The sequence below is a fragment of the Siphateles boraxobius genome, unplaced genomic scaffold, assembly GCF_051911475.1.
Source record: "Siphateles boraxobius isolate OS27281-9 unplaced genomic scaffold, OSU_SipBor_1 86, whole genome shotgun sequence".
NCBI lineage: Eukaryota > Metazoa > Chordata > Actinopteri > Cypriniformes > Leuciscidae > Siphateles > Siphateles boraxobius.
This window is the reverse complement of record NW_027509215.1, coordinates 7,700,588-7,721,060: the sequence shown is the minus strand read 5'-3', so window position 1 is coordinate 7,721,060 and position 20,473 is coordinate 7,700,588. Positions and strand designations below refer to the sequence as shown.

General features: G+C 38.5%; 1 protein-coding gene across 2 annotated transcripts in view; it reads right to left on the bottom strand.

Annotated features, from left to right (window-relative positions):
* Window positions 1–21: 21 nt before the first annotated feature.
* The window catches only part of creb3l3b (cAMP responsive element binding protein 3-like 3b), a 33,731-nt gene continuing 13,279 nt past the window's right edge, over window positions 22–20,473 (bottom strand). The window contains exons 3-10 of one of the 2 annotated variants that reach the window (XM_077222171.1): window positions 16,115–16,370; window positions 13,966–14,087; window positions 11,534–11,644; window positions 11,013–11,119; window positions 8,668–8,736; window positions 6,129–6,213; window positions 4,521–4,608; window positions 22–1,114 (exon numbers count right to left, since the gene is read on the bottom strand). In XM_077222171.1, coding sequence (XP_077078286.1) covers window positions 861–1,114; window positions 4,521–4,608; window positions 6,129–6,213; window positions 8,668–8,736; window positions 11,013–11,119; window positions 11,534–11,644; window positions 13,966–14,087; window positions 16,115–16,370 — 1,092 coding nt within the window. In that variant the 3' untranslated portion in view covers window positions 22–860. The remainder of the gene's footprint in view (window positions 1,115–4,520; window positions 4,609–6,128; window positions 6,214–8,667; window positions 8,737–11,012; window positions 11,120–11,533; window positions 11,645–13,965; window positions 14,088–16,114; window positions 16,371–20,473) is intronic. The other variant, XM_077222172.1, reaches the window with a different exon arrangement.

Below are 20,473 nucleotides of genomic sequence, written 5' to 3'. Positions count from 1 at the left end.
TGAAGGTGATCTTGGCACACAACGCTTGGCAGGAGCTTTTGATACGATGTGCTGTTTTAGGCCATTTCTGAATGATTAATCTCGTCCCCAATTGCAACATTTAAAACACAGGGCAGTGTTTAATTTTCCTGCAAATCTGTGGATGCATGGCTCACTGATGCATATTGCACAGAAAACACTTCCTTGATCTAATCGAATCTGAGTGGCTGGTTTTATGCAATTTAAGGTTGCAGTAGAACTGAGAACAGAGTCATGTTTACAAATGTTGATGCAATGAACGCTTGAATATAAAAATTGTCACATAATTTGAGTTTTAAGGCACGTTATTCCCAAGTCAGCTTAAGCATCTGTGAATGTACTTTTTTTATACACATTTTACACATTGTTCACGTTTTGCATAGGCTGCTACATTATTATTTGAAATATTTATTTTGCCATTCCATTATGTTACTGTGTAAAAAAAAAAACTATTCAGATAAACCTGTGACATTTTACTATATTTTACACATTTTTTGTTTTCTCTGTACAAAAATAAAATAAAATAAATTGCGTAGGCTGCTGCATCATTATTTGCATGATTTATGTTTCCATTCCAGTATGTTATTGGGGTAAAATCTATTCACATAATCCTGCAACCTTTTACACTATATTTGTGTTTTCTGTACAACTTTTTGCATCATTATTTGAATTAATTGTTCCATTCCAGTCTGTTATTGTGGTCAGATCTATTCAGATAAACCCACAACTAAATGCCACATAGAAGCGTGTCAGTCAGACGGTCGGTCACTTCACAGATGTGGCCGAAATGAGCTGCGTTTCCTTAGTCAAAAGTCTGGTGTAATGTGCGCCAGTCGGTTACATCACTTCCTGTCTTTCTCCTGATGTGTTAGCCAGCTCAGTGAGGCAGTGTGGCCGGTGATGGGGTCGCTGTGGTGATGCTCACGGTCTCTGTAGCTGTGGTTGTGGTTGTGATGGAGAGCGTTCATGTCGGCGTACTCGGGCCTGAGTTGAAGCTTGCTGTTAGGGGACGAGGACACTTCCACATCCCTGTTGACTGAGTAGCCAGGCTGAATGCTGTACACCTCCATCACCGAGCGCAGTGACCTGGCCTGAACTGCAGGAGAGAGGGGGAGAGAAAAACAGACCTTCTTTTGAGTCGCTCCATCATTTCAGTGACTCACTGCTGTATATTCAGTGAGCTTTCAGTCAGTGAATTTTTTCATTTATATGTACATAGAATTCAACCTTCTCCCAAGAGTAGTTCCATCATACATAAGAATAAAAACTGGATCTTGCCATAGAATACTAGTATCTGTAGATTTAAGAAAAATAATGGTGTGTACTATCATAAATGTCTGGATATACTCATTGTAACACTCTTTTGGATTTATTCTTTCATCATTTCCTCTGCCTTTTAGAGCCAGAATGAAAAACTCTCAGGAAAAAAGGGACAAAATCTTTCACTGAGGCGAGTACCTTTGTAACAAAAGGTACACTTTGTTCCTTTTAGGTACTAATATGCACCTTCGGATACAAAAGTCTATCTTTTAAAAATGTCTCAAGTGTCTGTAGAACAAAAAAAAGAACAAAAGCTGCAGTGTTTGTACCTTTTTTTCTGAGAGTGTACATGGGTAAAATTACTTTTGGTTGAGCTCTCGGTTTAAAAACGTGTTTTTTTTCAATAGTTCTTTTAGGTTCTAGGAATAATTTTCTATCCAGAACAATTTTTGGCTGTATAGTGCTCTTGAGTTGAGCTATACAGTTCTCATTGAGATTAAAATAATTTCTAGATTCCGACATTAGTTCTTCAGATCAGTGTTTTGGTTTCTGGGTTTTTTAATGAAGGGGTTTCAAAGTTTTTGATGACATTGACCCCCAAATATAAGTGTCCTCTTGCTAAAATATAATGGCAGACTATATATTTTCATGTATAAAGACACATTTAAATCGTGTGAGAAATAGCATGATATATGTGATACATTGGTCATTTTGTAAAATACTAATTTAATAAAAAATATTTGTGTATTTAAAACATATATATAGCCTATATTAGTGCTGTCAAACGATTAAAATATTTCATCGTGATTAATCGCATTAATGTCATAGTTAACTCGCAATTAATCGCACATTTGTATCTATTCTAAATATCCCTTGATTTATTTTTGTCCCATTATTTTTTTCTAATTTTAATGCTATTCTCACTGTTATAACATAAAAGCAAGCAGATACTGCGTGCATGGTTTGGCATGACTTAATAATCATCAGTTCAACGGGATCTCACACATCCCTGTTTTTTTCAATGAAGCTGACTGCACAATGAATCTTTCATACACGTTGTATGTTATAATTAGAGGATTTGCCAGCAAACAGAATTCAGCTCTGAACAAAAAGTCAGTTTTGAGCGGTGAGGGGATTCTATCTTAAATGCTTCTGATTGGCCATTGAGATCAAGAAATCAACACATATGTCTGTGATTGGCAATAAATAGTCTCTGGCCTGTAAATCGTTTCTATTTTGTTTTAGTTGTTCTTTTTGCTTTTCTGCAAAATATGAATACAAATGTATAAATTTTTATGTTTTATTCATAGATATTTCTAGTTTGCGGGAGTCCCGCGAATCGTCTAATTCTTCCGCAAGCGCACACACAGAGTGAGTGCATTACCGCCCGCGCTCGCACTCGGCCATCAAATCTAGTCCCGCGCCGCACTCTATTGCGTCGGGAGTGCAGTGCACGTCTCTAGATCAAAGGCATCCATTTCGGCGTCTCGCGCTCGCCATCCAAACAAAACGTAACGTTAGCCTACTACACTTTGGTCGGCGCGCAAGTCCCGACAAGTGTGTGCAGCGTGCCTGTTGTTTTGTTTCCAGTCTAGCTATCCGGTGTGGTGTTGTAGTTTTTCTAACGTTACTAGTTGTTATATATATATATATATATATATATATATATATATATATATATATATATATATATATATATATAAATTAGTATAGATCTATTTTATATATTATATTTAAATATATATATATATATATGACTTTACTCTTGAATTTACTTTGCTCTTTCATAGAATTATAGATGTTACAATTCTTACTAAAAACATTTCTAAAGCAGTCATTTTGTAAAATTTGTTAAAACATTTTTCATTTCAAATTTTTCAGACTTCTTAGACTACGTTCCACCTGTCAGTTCAAATCCGATTTTTGTGCAAATCCGATTGAAATCCGATCAGAATTAGCAAGAGTGAACTGCAAAAAATCACACGAAATGCGATTTTTACAAATCTGTTTCAAGCTACATTCATATGTGGTTTGAAATCTTATTCAAATCGCATTTCTGGAAATCCGTTTGTCTGATCGCTCTGATCGGATTTTGCGTGCTTTATGTGACTTTCTCAAGCCATGTAAAGCGGAAACTTCAGACGTTTTTATAGGAAACATGCAAATTTGATGCAAAGTGTCGGACGAGCAGAAAATTACAATTAAGGAGACATGTCTGAGACTTTCGAAGACAACGGCATGTAATAAAGCTGCTCATACCAGCCTCTTTTGTTTCTGCCTCATAAAACACAGTAATCCAGTGTGGTGAATGCACATTGTCATGTTGTAAATAAGTAATTTGTATTGCAAACCCTCCATGTTGCAGTTTATTTGGTTTTTGGCGTATACCTACCAATGCAACGTCTTTGCCATAGAAACCAATGCAGATATTCGAGAAAACGAAAGAGCGGCATAGACATACAAATCGGATCTGAACAGTTGCAATACAGTGTGTGGACAGTCAATAATTTTAGATTTGGATACACAAGTAATCGAATTTGGACTGACAGTGTGAACATAGCCTTAGAACCCTTTTCTGGAGACCAGTTTGTAAACCCCTGCTTTAAAACACCAGATGCTTTCCAGAGATAGAGAATAAAAAAGTACCGAGGAACTTTGTTTTCAGCATCTTCGAATACTGTGCCTAACCTTGTTTTGTGGGGTACAAGAAGACATCCAAACCAACACTGTCAGTGATTAAACCAAGCAGAGTTTGAGAAAGGTCAAACACGAGTTGAGAAGAAAAGTCGTGCCACATGAAAAATGAATGCAGCTGAGCGTTCTGAACTTCTGTGATTGTGAAAAGCAGGCAGTGTATACCGTCTGACAGCCACGACCCCATTGCTTTCTGATTGCTGTCACTGCTCTAAAAGAACAAGAGCCTGAGTGTGAGCTTGTCTGTTCGCTTCAATGCTGCAGCCTCCCACTTTGACCTGTTCAAGAACCTGAATATAAATCAGGTTACGCCTTGATGTAGAGCCGTAGTGCTTATGTGTCTGTACTATACAGTCTTTTCAAATGAAAACTGCAGATTATATGTTTATATTGACATCTCAGTAAACGAAATCACTACACGCCTCAGATGGTAAACAGAGAGGTTTGGTAGATACACAGTTTTCTGAAATGCGTTCGGAAGCATATGTAAATGATGTCAAATTCACAGTTTCATGTTGCTGTCTGCAACACTGTTGATGTGGACGAACCTTTGGCAGTGCTGAAGTCCCCGGGGCCCGCGGTCCTCCTGGGCTGGAGGCTCGGGATGAGAATGAGAGAGAAAGAGATGACCAGCACCTAGGAAAAGAAGGAATATTAAACGAGAGGAAGTAAATAAACAAGTCCTGCTATATGGGTCAGCTTATGACCTACATCCATTAAAAACAGGCTTGTATAATCAGCACTTTCATTATAATCATCACATCTTTTTGGTTCTCTGCCACATGCACAGGAAAGATAAAAATAAATGTTCCATATTATAATTTGCAATATCCCCACTGATACTTATAATGAAAAATATTTTTTATATGTACTGCTGTTTAATAGTTTGGGGTCAGTAATTTAATAACATTCCATCCTTTATTTTCCTTTTTTTTTCCTCTTGGCCATAACTTATTTTCTTTTTTTTTGCTCTTCCTTCTTTTTCACCCTTTCCTTTCTAAACAAGTTTTTGAGATGCTGTAAATCATGAAGTCTGCTTCACACCCATCAGCAATATTGTATAATCCAGACAGTTCACGTCATTTATCTTCATGGCATCTGTGTTCATTTGAATTTCAAATGCCCAACCGGTGCCTCCCGAGTCACTTTTGAAATTATTCATTTATCTGCTTAAGGGAGAGATTGATGATTGAATTTATTAATAGAGTTCGACCGGCACATCTCAACAGAGCATGGACAGCAGTGAGCACAAACCACAAAACATGAACTGTAATTGATTATTATTTCTTTTGGTTTATTTAGTTTCACTGTCAATGCATTTCATTTCAAAGAGAACCTATTTACAAAGTCTTGATTTTGTTATACTAGAATAGGTTTTCATGCTTGAATGTTCAAAAACAGATTATTTTTCCCATATTCTCTTGCAGCTCGTCTCTTCCCATGCTGTGTTCCAGTCCACTTTTAGACACGAACTTGCGAACTTCGCGAAGCGCTTTCCATCGGGGGAATCCCTGCCGCCATTTTGAAGTGCGTTCCACCTCGTGAAGTGGACGAGGGCAGTTTATATGGACAGACAGAGCGAGTCTACTTCATATGTGCACTTCCGGCAGCTCCATATACCACAATGCAACACGATTGTTTACGCAGCACCAGTCAGTCAGTAACGCTCTGTTTAGTTCCTGTCTCTATGAAGCCCCTCCTTCTGAAAAGCACACTGAGCTTTGAATGGTCGGCCGGAGCAGTGTGTTGTGATTGGTCAAGCACTTCAAGTATGTTTGGGAAATGTCCCGCCCCTTATAACTGTGAGATTCAACACACTACTAACTAACTCAACCAGGCCCCGCCCCTTCATTCTGCGCTTGCCTTGGGGGGGGGGAAAATGACAGTTTTCATGACCAGTCAATGATGTAATCAGTTGTAATGAAGAAGAAAAGTGACTTTTCTGACGACACGACTGAAATCTCTATGCTCTGGTCGATGTGTCACTGAAGATTTGTTTGATTCTTTTGTCTACCTCTTCTGCCAATGTTTACTTTGATTGTGCTTGAGTTCTAGAAACCCTTGGAGCGGGTTCCTTCAAAGCATATGCTACCTTTATTGCTTCATTTCTTTTCCTTTCCTTCCCTTCCTTCCTCCCTCCTCCGCTTTCATCTTACCAGGATGCAGGTTCCCGTTTGAGCCGGTTTACAGGAGCCGTTCATCACCAGAGACTGCAGGCGACGTAACTGCTCCACCAGAGACCTGACAGATAGATGGTGAGAGTGCGTTATGAGTTACAGGAAGGAAGTAGCAAAACTTTCATTTGATGTGAACTTAGGAAGTATAAAGTCACGCTTTAAAAGCAAATGGCCTCATCAAATATACATAGAGTTGGAGGATTTCAGAGTGCAGCAAAGTGTTTTTTAAAAACATTGTCAACATGGAGAAAATAAGTTTTAAAAATCCATCAAACCAATATATTCTTTTGAATACTATCAATTTGAGGCCAATTCTAATAGGATCAAACAATCATTCTCAAAGTGATTCTACTGAAATTCTGAATAAATTCTCTCTCTCTTATATGTAATATACGTGTGTATATATATATATATATATATATATATATATATATATATATATGTTCATTAAGGATTCATAGGATTATTTGACAAGGGGCTGATTCTGAAAAACATTTTCATGTTGAATTCTGAGTGAAATACTGATGGCGTAAACCTTGCAAAAACATCAAAACTGAATTGCATTAAACATTTTCTAACAGTGCTGATTGGTTCAGACATATTCTGGGGTCTTGAATGCATATAACAAACAAAAGAACTTGCCTACCAACACCCTTCAACTGAGGTAAAAATCATTATAATGCACAGCCTCTCGTGGTTTACTGCTCAATTTTATGACTGTTTTCACTAGATTTCACCATTTAATAGCTGATTTCATTGCATCTTAAATAGCCTGTAAAATAACCAATAAAAGTGTGAAAGAAGAGACGTTATGTAAATGATCTTATAATAGAACATGATTTCAGGAGGGTCGGGTTTATAGCACAGTTAAAGAGCTGTGTGCGTGAGCTGGTTATAAAACCTGCATATTTTACAGCGGTGGATCTAAACTGGTGGGCTGCGTTCTGATCAAAGAGAGCAGGGAGAAAACAATGCTAAATGCAAATAATAACATACAAAGAGCAGAATAGAATAAAGTAGAATACTTATTGTTACTTTTAACTGTGCAACAAAATGTTGTGCTTCTCAGTGGTTCATTTACATAAAAGCATGCATACATTACAGACAAGAAGAGCATACAAAGTAGGAAAAGTATAAATAGTAAAATACAGTACTGACATCTATTATGAGATTAAATAACTACTGTATATAATTTTGCATAGTTCAAATAGCAAAATAAATAATTTTATAAAGAAAGGAGAAAGCTTCCAATAATCTGTTGCATACACCACAGGTTCTATATCCAATTAAATTTAGTAACACTTAATCAAAAGTGTCACTTAAAAGATCAAAAGTTGTATCTGTTAGCACTAGATAATGCCCAGTGAACTAACATGGACATTTTTATCAATTAACATTAACAAAATTTTATAAATGCTGTAATATATTGCTCACTGTTAGTTCATGTTAGTTGACTGCAAGTTTATGCAGTCAACTAACATGAACTAACAATGAGCAATAAATAAGGTCTTATTGGTTAACATTAGTTTATGCCATAAACTAATGTTAACCAATCAGACCTTACTGTAAAGTGTATAATTTTTTCAAATCAGAAAATGTAGAAGCTGCATATAATAAAATTGCTTGGGATAGAAGCGTCTGCTAAATGCATAAATGTAAATATAAAGAAGGCTGTGTGAAATGCCCTTATTTTTGAAGACTAGGGAAAAAATTGCACTGTTCACACTTTTCATGTTTGGTTCGATTAAAACGAACCCTGGCTCGATAATGCGGCTCATTTGATTAAGAATGTGTTCACACTTGTAGTTTTGTTCGCTTGGTTCGTTTGGTCCAGACCAAAAAATATATATATTTTAGTCCTGGTTAGCATTCGGATTGGCAGTGGCATAGGGATACGTTCACAACCTGATTGGTCGGGTGAACTCCAGTTTGCTGATGATGTGAATGCAACCAGACTAAATTGTTAAAGTGAACTGCTATTGATGCTGTATGATTCCATAAAACTGTGTATTTGTGTGCGTCTCACTCACTTTTCCTGACAAGAGTGACTGACACACTGCAAGCAGAGAGAATATATCATTAATTTAATGTCATTTCGTCTCGCCTTCAGCAGTAATGGACTCCCACAGTCTTTAAAAACATTTGCATTACATTCATGGCAGATAGACGCAATTAAGTGTTATTATGTTCTGAAAACAAAACCACAGGTTAAAAAACAAAAGTATAAAAGTAAAGTGATCGGCAGTATGCTTTTGCTACCTTCTCCTGCTACCAAACAACAGGGGTAAACAGCCGTTGCTTTGATGCAAACGCACTGCAGTTCAGGCCTGAAACCTATAACTCGGGTTTGGACCAGGCACTCGATTCGAACCAAGTGTTAAAGCACCCTTAGTTAACTTTTGTAGGGTAAGCAATTTCAGTACTCGGTGGCCAAATAGAGCAAAACCAGTTGAGAACCACTGATTCATAGCCTTGTCGCGCTAGAGCGGATCTGATATTGTTGTAAAACGAGACTTACGTGTTGGTCTTCTCCAGCTGGATGACTTTCTGCTGTAATTGCATATTCTGAGCACTGCAGGCAGCCATCCTAGACCAGAGTATATTGGCAAATTACTCACAGTGAAGAATCTGACATGCATACAAACACACACACACACACGCACGCACGCACGCACGCACGCACGCACGCACGCACACACACACACTCTGTCTGTCACAGCAGTGTATACACACACAAACACTCCCTATATAGTCAAGTCAAGTCACCTTTATTTATAAAGCACTTTTTACAATATAGATTGTTTCTAAGCAGCTTTACAGTGATAACAGGAAAGTAATGCAACAAAGTTTGTTTCTAGAAGAAAATAGCGTCATAGTCAACCTTATGTAAGTTCAGTGCTGGTTTATTTTTGTTTTAAAGATATTAATTTATTTAATTTATAGAAGATCTGTAGAAGATCGTGATGTCATCGTCCAGCTCAGTTTACTTCTCATATAATGGTGTCAATGGAGGCAGATCAATAATATTGTTGAAAATTAAATGTCCCAAACTTAGCAAGCCAAAGCCAACATATAGTGTGTGTGGTGCTGCAGTATCAATAACATTAGATAATGGTGGTAATAATATATATATATATATATATATATATATATATATATATATATATATATATATATATATATATATATATATATATATATATTGTGTCTGTTAGGGCCAATCTTTTACAATCCAATTAAGAAAGTGCTACTATATTTAAATTGTGTTTTTATCTTATAATTTTATGTTTATTGACAAAATATGAAAATGACAAAATTCTGATTCCTTTGAGGTCTGTACAATCCCACAGGTGTCTGTTAGCAGACGGTATGTGTAGGTTGACAAGACTGTTTTGTGACTGAATAAAAAACAGCAAGATGGCTGTGGTGCTTTTGAAGACTGCAGCTCCTGCTCTGAAATGAGTTTGTCCTTTTTACAGATAAACCCTCAGGCTCTTCCTTAAAGGCCAATTTCATGCATGAAGTTTGTGCAGAAGTGTGCTCTAAATAATTTCTCAAGCCTCTCGAAGGATATTAGATTCCTTTGATCCCAAGTTAAGATAAGTTTGAGCCTGGGTTTTTAATGATTTTCAACCTCAATTTCAACTTCACTGCAAGTTTACTTCGTAATGAGTTCTTCTTTGATGTCATATTCATTCATTGAGACTACTTGTGGTTGTACCACAAACAGGACATCTGAGGTGAAGTCCGGTACAGTTGTTAACAATATACACTACCGTTCAAAAGTTTGGAAAATATTATTACAATTTGAAACAACTTCTATTTGAATATTTTTTTGAATGTTATTTATTCTTGTGATCAAATCAGTAATTTGCAGCATCATTACTATCATCAGTCTTCAGTGTCACATGATCCTTCAGACAACATTGTAATATGCTGATTTACTCAAAATAACTGCATTTAACCTATTTGAAATAGAAATCTTTGTAACAATGTAAAATATTGTGCTGTTACTTTAATTTAGCATGTCTTTTCTGAATATAAACAATTCTAAAAAAAAAAAAAAAAACATTGACCCCAAACTTTTGAACTGTAGTGTATCCAATTCTGCTTTCTCATTCTACATACTCGAGTAAAAAAAAAAGAAAAAAAGAGTAAACTGAAATTGTAGAAATGATGTCTGCATTCATGCAAGTCAAGTCAAGTCAAGTCACATTTATTTATATAGTGCTTTTTACAATACAGATTGTTTCAAAGCAGCTTTACAGAGATAACAGGAAAATAATGCAATAAAGTTTGTTTTCAGAAGAAAATAGCGTCACAGAGTCCAGCTTAAGTAAGTTCAGTGATTTTTCTTTTTTGTTGTAAAAAAGTAATTAGTTCATTTATATATATAGCCACTCACACAAACCGTGATGTCATCGTCCAGCTCAGTTTAGTTCTCATATAATGGTGTCAATGCAGGCAGATCAGTATTATTGTTGAATATTAAATTAAATGTCCCAACTCTGTGTGTGTGTGTGTGTGTGTGTGTGTGTGTGTGTGTGTGTGTGTGTGTGTGTGTGTGTGTGTGTGTGTGTGTGTGTGTGTGTGTGTGTGTGTGTGTGTGTGTGTGTGTGTGTGTGTGTGTGTGTGTGTGTGTGTGTGTGTGTGTGTGTGTGTGTTTCAGGTATTCCCTAAATGAACACTTTTTGGTCCCCATGGGGAAAGCAGCTTATAAATCAATGTAAAAATGCAGAAAGTCAGGGGATAGAATATACAGTATAAATGTCATCATATGCCTTCATATTATGCCTTTGGAAAGTCCCCATAAAACAGGAAAACCCAACGTGTATGTGTGTCTCTGTCTCTATTTGTGTTTACCTGCCCTCCAGTCCATCTATATATTCTTTCTTTTTCTTGCGGCTCTCCTGTGCCGACTGCTTGTTTCGTATTTTCCTTCGAATCTTCTTCAGAATCTTTTCTTCGTACTAATAAAAACATGATAGAACAAGCAAGACAAAATGTTAAGAGGAATTCATCTTGAATTGAGGTGTCACAAGTGTCTACATTTCAAACATTTATTTTGATACGGATTTTAGGAGAGGGTCTGAAGTATCCGGCATGTGAGTTGAATCAAATCAGCTTGATCATGTCATTATCATTATCGTACACACAGAGGGAAAAACCTCTTCGCCTGAAAATGTGTTTTTACAATGAGAGCTGCCTTTGCCTTTCATCACCGACTTCCTTCATCTCAGCCTCTATAAAAGCCTCTTTCCTCCCTGCTGATGTCTGATCTGGCTTCCAGCAGTACATATAGAGACATGGAGCAATGACATGTGTAAGACATGTGGCCATGTGACTTTGGTCTAATTCAGGTGGAACGTGTGTGTTCAATATACCTTGTTTAGAGGCAGTTGGCTGGGAAGATTGACTCCTTCCTTGGCTAAAAGTTTCTTCTCGTCTTCATTGAGCATCAGTTCTTGCTGGGATTGCTGGTCGGAGGGTTTTGTCTAGACACAGAAACATACATTTCATTTCATGATTATGTTCAAAATCTTTAGGAAACGCATATGTTTTGATTATGGGCTACATGATTAAAGACACTTAGGGACAGATTTACTAAACAGGGCAAATTAGCGTGAGAGCGTAATTCCAAAAAAGCACCGATGGGAGTGGAAGTTCTGCGCGAGATCTACTGACAAATACGCAAATTAAAGACACCGCCAGATCATTTCTATAATGACCAAGACAATCTGCACAAATCAGCGTCTGGTTCAAGACATGCTTTTTTGGGGGGTGGTAAATAAAATAAATTTAAATAACCAATAAATTGACAAGCGCAAACCTTAGTAAATCACCTTGCATGATTCATTTAAATATTCTCCTCCCATAAATTTTACGTCTGAAAGGGAAACTCCTACAAATGCATATGCAATAAGTTCAGCTGCAAAAATAACCCTGTTCACGTTTTTTCAGTCTCAAGTTTCAATGCAATGCATTAGGACAACAGAAGTGCTGCAGATACATTTGTTCATCTGATTTTATCCAGCATGCATCTCAATGCATAAATCAGACACAATGCCACATCACCCCAAACACTGAAACAGCATCTGTGGAGGTATTAAAGCACTGAGAAAAGCACTAAGAGCTCTCTATTGTGCTTTATGGTGCCCAGTAATGTTTACAGGTCACAGTCATTACCAGTATGCTAAAGGATGAGCTGTTTTTACGCTGTTTGATTGAACACATTGCCCCTCAACATGCTTTTATCTGTTCAAAGCACACTATTAAGCAGTTTACTGTCTACACAGGCCGCTACTTTCTAAGGGGGCCTTGTTAGATAATGCACTCTTAACTCTTTCCCTGCCATTTACAGAATTTTCCGTCATTTATGAGACAACACTTCTAAGTGGCTGTACAAGTTACAAATTAATTTCTTTGTAGATTAGCAACAACTTGGAAAACAGACAAAACAGAAGAGGTAAGAAGCAATATTTGAGAAAAGGGCATATTATTTGAAAGCCGCAAAACCCGTAGCGGAACTAACTTTACACCGTGTGACGTGATTTCTGATTCTTGTGAAATCGGCCTATTGAAGGAATTTGTCGGCTTTCCGTGTTTTCACTGTTGTACGGTAGGGGGAGCTATCACGCATCTTCTGAAAAGGTAAATAATCTCCAGATCAAAACACAGGCGAAGAAGCAGAAACAAGCATTTTAGTCTTTGGGAAAAAAACGTCTCGGTTACATATGGTAACCCTCGTTCCCTGAAGGAGGGAACGGACACGTACGTCGTGACCGACGAATAGGAATCTCACTAGAGAGGCGAATCTACTTCGAGTGAAACTAAACGAGCCAATGCACATTGGCGTGCAATCATTCGATGTGATAGCACTTCAGTTTTTTGCTTAAAACAGTTTTTTTCAGCAGATGTGGTGACGGGACGTACGTCCCTGTCCCCTCCTTCAGGGAACGAGGGTTACAATATGTAACCGAGACGTTCCCTATCAGTCGGTCACTCTCGACGTAAGTTATGACCGACGAATAGTAATCCCTATTAAAGCACCACAACTGCTGACCCCATCCAGCGCCCCGTGCAAGCTGCTTGCCCAGTCTTGCCTGAAGAATGCATGACTTTTTTTTTTTGTCACTCTGGGATTGACTTCTCAGTACAGAAGCTTGTTTCCACCACTGAATAAAAACTAAAAAGGTTGCGCCTTTTTATCTCACAATTCTGACTTTTTTTTCACGCCATTCTGACTTTTTTTTTTACCTCAGAATTGGACTTTATAACTTGCAATTGCCAGTTTATATCTCAAAATTCTGAGAGAAAATCTCAGATTAATATTTAAAGTTTATATTCCGCAATTGCAAGTTTATATTCGGCAATTGTGAGAGAAAAAAAAACTTCAGGATTGTGAGGAAAAAGTCGCAATTATCTTTAAAATTATTTAATTCAGTGGCGGAAACAAGCTTCCGTATCTTAGTGAACAACGCATGCAAAGCTGCCTTTAATTTTAGCCAAAATCAAAATTTGTTTTCTTACAAGCCTTAAAATGTTGTCTCAGTAACTTGCTAGGTTTTAGAGCTATTTTGTGTTTCTCTCTTTCTCTGTCATGTATATCTTCCCGAGTTCCTCCACATCTCCTGTTTTCTATTGTGAAATCTGACATCTTCACTGATCTCTCTCGCTCTCTCTCTCGCTCTCGCTCTCGCTCTCGCTCTCTCTCTCTCTCTCTCCTGGTTGCCAATAGCATCACACTGAATGTCACAGCAGGACTGTGTAGTCACATACACAACATGGGTTCTGTTCATGTTCTGTCAGTACTCACCTGTTCTGTGATGTTGGAGAGCAGCAGGTCTTTTACAGTGAGCTGATAAACGGGGGTTGGTTGAGTTCTCGTGTAGTGAGAGTCTGTCAGACCGTCAGTGAACAGACAGGCCTCCCAATCTGCTGCACGGACAACACACACACAGACAGGAGCGTTTTGCATCACAGAATGCGTTTACTTCGTGCTGTTTGAAGACAAATATACAAAAAATATCCTGTATTTTTTCACAGAATTAGGTTAAGTTAGTTTTGGTAGTTTTTAGGATGTTGGCAAATAGTTAGGTTGTTCTGAGAGTTTACCACCAGGTGGTTGCTAGGCTGTTGCTAAGGTGTTCTAAGTGTTTATCACATTTTTAGGTGGTTGCTAGGCAATTGCTGTTCAGTTGCCAATGTGTTCTGATGGTTGTTGGCACTAATGGGTTCCAATGGGTCGCTACCCCAAATCTAGGTGGTTGCTATTGCTATGCAGTTGCTAAAGTGTTCTGAGTGTTTATCATATTTCTGGGGGGTTGCTAGGCCATTGCTGTGCAGTTGCCATGGTGTTCTGATGGTTGTTAGCACTAATGGGTTCCAAGGGGTCGTTACCCTATTTGTAAGTGTTTGCCTAGGCGTTGCTATGCAGGTGTTAAGGTATTCTGAGTGTTTATCACAGGTGTTCTGAGCCGTTCTTGTCACATTTCTATGTGGTTGCTGCTGTTCTGGATGGTTGATAGGGTGTTGTGAGTGGTTGATAGGTGGTTGCTTACTGGCCCAAGTAAAAAAAATGTCAATCTTGTTTGTAATGTGAGTGTAGTACAGAAAGACATTTGAAAAACACATTTGGCAGCAGTAAGTAAAAGGTGTCTGTTATTATGGTCTGCTTCCTCAGGAAGATCACAGGTTGCTCAGAATTATAAGCGTTTTAAGGGTTGATTCTTCACTACATTTACTCAGGCTTTGAACTCTGAAAGCTTTGAAAGTCTGTTGTGTGTTCTGATGGTTTGGCAAGCCTTACAGGTTTTTGTAATTTGAAACTATAAAAGGACATGCGATAGCCTGCAATTTTGCCTAATTTCTGCAATTTTCCACTCAAACATTTGTAGTAGGTCAACATCAGATACATAAATCCCAGGCTAATCAAATTGATCAACAATTGTTTGGCTGTCCTGCTGCTGTATTACAGTAAATGGGCATCAAAGTGGCCTACTCAGAGAATAGTACAATTGAACAATAAAAACGCTATGTTCGTGTTAAGAAAAACAAAAATTTATGTTTTCTTACAGAGTTGAGTTGATTTCTTGATCTCAAATAAAAACTGAAATGTTGGTAGCCTATGCAACTCAGTTGCGCAGTAGATTTCAGAAACACTTGTCTTCATGACAAATTTATTTAAGCATATATAATTACTAGTAAATAAGTTCCACTGGTGTTTTAATAGCTAACTAACGAACTGTGAACATTGGATAACTTTCCTGAGGTAAATGTAACATTAAATTATTGACATCTTTCAACATTGATTAAGTGATTAAATGAGACCTGATTCATTTCAGTTAGTTGTACTGTATCTTTCAACATACCTTCTGATATTCATGTATAAAATTTTAAAATACACAGAATTTCAAAGCTGAGACTTGTTTACAAGTCTTGTTTACTTCTTTTTAAGTAACAAAGCTCTTTGCGATTATTTGATGGGTGTGCTACAAATAATGTTTCGTATAGGGAAAAACTGTGGATCTGGCAACCCTGGCTTGAACTACAGGCAATTCATAGGGTCAAATAGAGCCTGCTTTAACGTTGCTATTTTTAAACTGTAAATGCGTTATTGTCGCGTTAACTTGTCTTAAATTCGACACGAGATTTTCTTCACACACACTATGAGTTGCAGTCTGAACATGTTTTTCCGCCCCCTTTTGATTGACAGGAAGTAATCAACCATGATTTTAAACAATCAGCCGATGGCCGATAATGAAAAAATTGCTTTTATCGGCCGATACCGATTATTGGCCGATACATCGGAGCATCTCTACTTTATTGCATCTCTGATGCAGTGTGTATAGTCACCCTAACTGTACTCTTTAAATTTGTATTGACAATGATTGTTGATGTTGTTTTGACTGTAAAATAATCAACAAGAATCTGGTGGGCCTGCTGTTTGAAGAGTGAAATCTCACCCAGATCAATGGAGATATCCGGCTCTGTGTTTGTGGCATGAGCGGCCGGCTGAGGAAGAAGATGAGGATGCTGAGGGAGGAAGATGGGGTCGAAGAGCGGGCTGGTGGGGGGTGGTGGGGGGCTGTCCAGGTGGTCTGATGGGGTGTCGTCACTGATTCCACTGTCACAGGGTGAAGAGACCCAGAGAGGAGAGCAGGGCTCTGACATCAGGGAGTCCAGGAAGCTATCAACAACACCTTCATCATGACACTGACTCTGCAGGGATACAGACACAAAACACAGAGAATAAATACACATATGTGTCATAGAAAAAACACACATGTATAACTGTGATAGCAATCCGTCTTGATATTCATCTTTATTACTTCTTCATGTTTAGGTGAGCGTGATTTGAACTCGAATAACATACCATAATCCAGCAACTTCTTTTCGGTCAAGTTTAATAACAAAATTAACTGGAAAATGTTACACGGTCAAAAAACTGTATCGCTCCAACATTGCTTCACAAGAAAAAACTAACCGTCATTGCCGGAAATGACATCATCGTTAATACAAAATATTATATTACACATATAAAATTATTTACTTCTAATTATTTATTGATTGCATAATGCACACAATTATTTCTTCCGCATCTATATAAAGAAAAGTGACTTATGGCTCTTACACATCCGGCCCCTAATAGGTTGGCCAAGAGACCAAACGATTACTACAAACATCCTAGTACTAAAGAGCCATTAGACTTGAACATGTATACATAAGAATTAACTTTCAACCTTTCCTTAGATTATCATACTCTTGATAATTCTATGTTAGACTGTAAGCTTAAATTGCCTCTTGAATTAAGCACAACTTATTTACAGGTCTCTCCAGTGTACTTGTTTTGGTCTTTAGCTTTACACGACGTACAGTTCCACTGGAGTCTGGTAAAGTTTGAATTACTCTTCCCATTATCCATGAATTGCGAGGGGAGGAACTGTCCACAATTAACACCACATCACCAGGTACAAAGTTCCTTTTAAATCTTGACCATTTGCTGCGTTCCTCAAGAATGGGCAGGTACTCACGAGTCCATCTGATCCAGAACAAGTCTGCTAGATACTGTACTTGTCTCCAACGTTTTCTCGCATATTGGTCCTCCTTGTTAAAGACACCTGGTGGTAAGCTTGGTTGTGTTTTCAACAACAATAAATGATTAGGCGTTAGAGCCTCAAGGTCATTTGGATCTTCTGATGTACTAGTTATTGGTCTGTTGTTGATGATGCTTTCCACTTCAGACATGATGGTATGAAGACTGTCTTCATTGATAGTCTGTTCCTTTAAGAGAGCGTTGAGTATCTTTCATACAGTACGGATTTGTCGCTCCCAAACACCACCTTGATGAGAAGCAGTTGGGCTGTTGAAGATCCATTCGATCCCTTTTTGAAACAGTGCATTTTCGATTTTGTTATGGTTCAGGTCTCTCAGTGCTTCTCGCAACTCTCTTTCTGCGCCGACAAAATTTGTGCCATTGTCTGAGCGCATGACTGACACCTGTCCTCTTCTACTTATAAAACGCCTTAAAGCGTTTATGCATGAATCAGTGTCCAGACTATCAGCGATCTCAATGTGTACTGCTCTGATTGTTAGGCAAGTGAGCAACACTCCATACATTTTCACAGTATTCCGGCCCCGTTTTACATCGAAGGGTCCAAAATAATCTACGCCCACGTTCGTGAAAGGGGGTTTATCAGGTAGCAAGTGGTCTTCTGGCAAACTTGCCATTTTTTGCTCTCCAATTCTTTCATTGAATCTGCGACAAACTGAGCATTTATGTATAAGATTCCGAATTGCTGAGTTGGCTTGCGGGATCTAGAATTTTTGTCGTAGAGTAGATAACATGTAGTTTCTACCACAGTGACCACATCTTTGGTGAATGTCGTTTAGAATGAGAGTTGAAACCCTGGAGCCCTTTGAGAGGATTGCGGGATGTTTAGATTCCTCTGGCATGGCTGCTTTGTTGAGTCTCCCACCCACTCTTAGTATCCCATCTTGAAGCACAGGATCAAGCTTGTACAGCTGACTTTTCCTCTTAACAGGAATATTCTTTCTCAGAGCCTCAATTTCATTCAGAAATTGTTGTTTTTGACTGTGTTGAATTAACTGGATTTCAGCTTGATTCAAGTCCTTCAGTCTCAGTGACTTTTTCTCCATTGTTGATCTGAACTTTCGCATCTGCTCCTGTAAGAGGAATGATTGTTTTTCTGGGTCTTTCTCTGATTGTGCAATGGATTCTTGAAACTGTCTTCTTGCTTTACACAATTGTAACAGTGTTTCCTTGAGTCTTAGCATCCATGCCACTGCCTTTTTCAGACGAAACCAGCTTGAGTAGTAATGAGTTAACTTACTCAGAACGTCATTGTTTTCTCTCATGTTGAGAATATTGACCTTGAACTCATTTTTGATTTCAGGGTCTGATTGTGCATTTTGACTCAATTGATCCGGTCTTTGTGGCCATTCTTCTTCTGGTTTCAACAAAAAGTTGGGTCCTTTAACCCACGTTTCTTCTTGTATAAAGTCCTTCGCTTTAAGACCTCTGGTAGCTTGATCTGCGGTGTTTTGTGATGTCCTGACATACCTCCACTGTAATGGAGTAGTAGCATCTCTTATTAGTGAGATCCTGTTTGCTACGAATGTTTTGAAGCGCGCACTCTCATTGTCGATGTAACTAAGCACTGTAGTGCTGTCTGTCCAGAAAACGGACCGCTGTAGTGGGATTTGAAGCTCTTGTCTTAGTATTTTGTGTACTTTGACGGCTATGGTTGCTGCTGTCAGTTCAAGTCTAGGGATTGTGATTTCCTTGAGTGGGCTAACTCTTGACTTTCCCATCAACAAGGAACAATGTTTTTGATTTTGTTCATTGGAAAGTACCAGATAAGTGACTGTGCCGTAAGCATTCTCACTGGCATCAGAGAAATGATGCAGCTGCGCTTCTGATGTATTACCAAACTTCTCTGGTTTTACGCACCTTTCGATCTGGAAGTCTGAGAGGTGATTTAGGTCTTCTAGCCATTTGACCCACTGATCAGCACGCTTGCCTTCAATCTGTTCATCCCATCCATATCCTTGTTTGCACATATCCCTTAGAAGGAGCTTGACTGGTAGGATGAGTGGCACCAGAAACCCAAGAGGATCATAGATTGAATTAACAACCGAGAGAATACCCCTTCTACTCAACGGCTTCTCCTGTACCTTGATGTCGTATGTGAAGGTGTCTTTTTCTGTACACCACTGCATGCCAAGTGCTCTCTCGATGGGCAGAGAATCCTGATCCAAGTCCAGGTCCTTTACTCCACTGGCCCTTTGTTTTTCTGGGATGGACAATAATACTTTCCTACTATTGCTTACCCACTTTGTTAAGCAAAAACCTCCTTCAGCACACACATTTCTAACACCCTTTGCTAAGTCAATTGCTTCTTGTTCTGTAGACACAGATTTCAAGCAGTCGTCCACATAAAAATTGTGCAAAACTGTTTCAACAGCCTTTGGAGATTGCTACATCTTTTCTGTCCTCTGCTGTCCTTTTCAATGCATAAGAGGCACAGCTAGGTGACGAAGCGGGTCCTAATAAATGCACCATCATCCTAAATTCTTCTATAGGTGCATCCAGCTTGCCCTCTGGCCACCAAAGAAAGCGAAGCAGATCTGCGTCCTCCTCTGGAACCCTCACCTGATAGAACATCGATTCCACATCTGCCATCATGGCTATTGGTTCTTCTCTAAATCTGGCAAGGACACCAATAAGTGTGTTTGTGAGGTTTGGACCTTGTAACAATTCACCGTTCAGAGACATGCCTTGAAACGAAGCAGTACAATCGAAATCTACATTCTGCAGATTTTTTTCATCAATCATCAACTTTTCAATAGCGTTGATCTTACTGGTAAGAGCTGATAATTTCGCTCTTCTCTGTCCAATGCGTCTGTGCAGTTGCTCCTCTAATGCTCTTTCGGTTGGTTTAGGCGCCCTCTTGTGTTCAAAAACGGCAACGTTATCCTCTCCTCCTTCAGCCATCTTAATTCTACCAATGCAAACTGCTTGCACACGATTAAAAGCAATCTAATTACCTTTCTGTATCAAACGTGTGCATTTCAGCTTCTTCAAACATGCATTTGTAAACTTAATAGCTGGTTCAAAGTCCGTTACCTCAAATAATGAAACTCTGTAGAGTGACAACGGTCTTCTCTGTGACGGGCTGTTTAATTAAATCCACCGTAGCAGCATCAATGTCCGATATTCATAATCCACGATCATGAAACGTTGCAATGTTCATTCACAGACAGTCCTTTCCAACGACGTCACGGTTCAAGTGCGTGCCGCC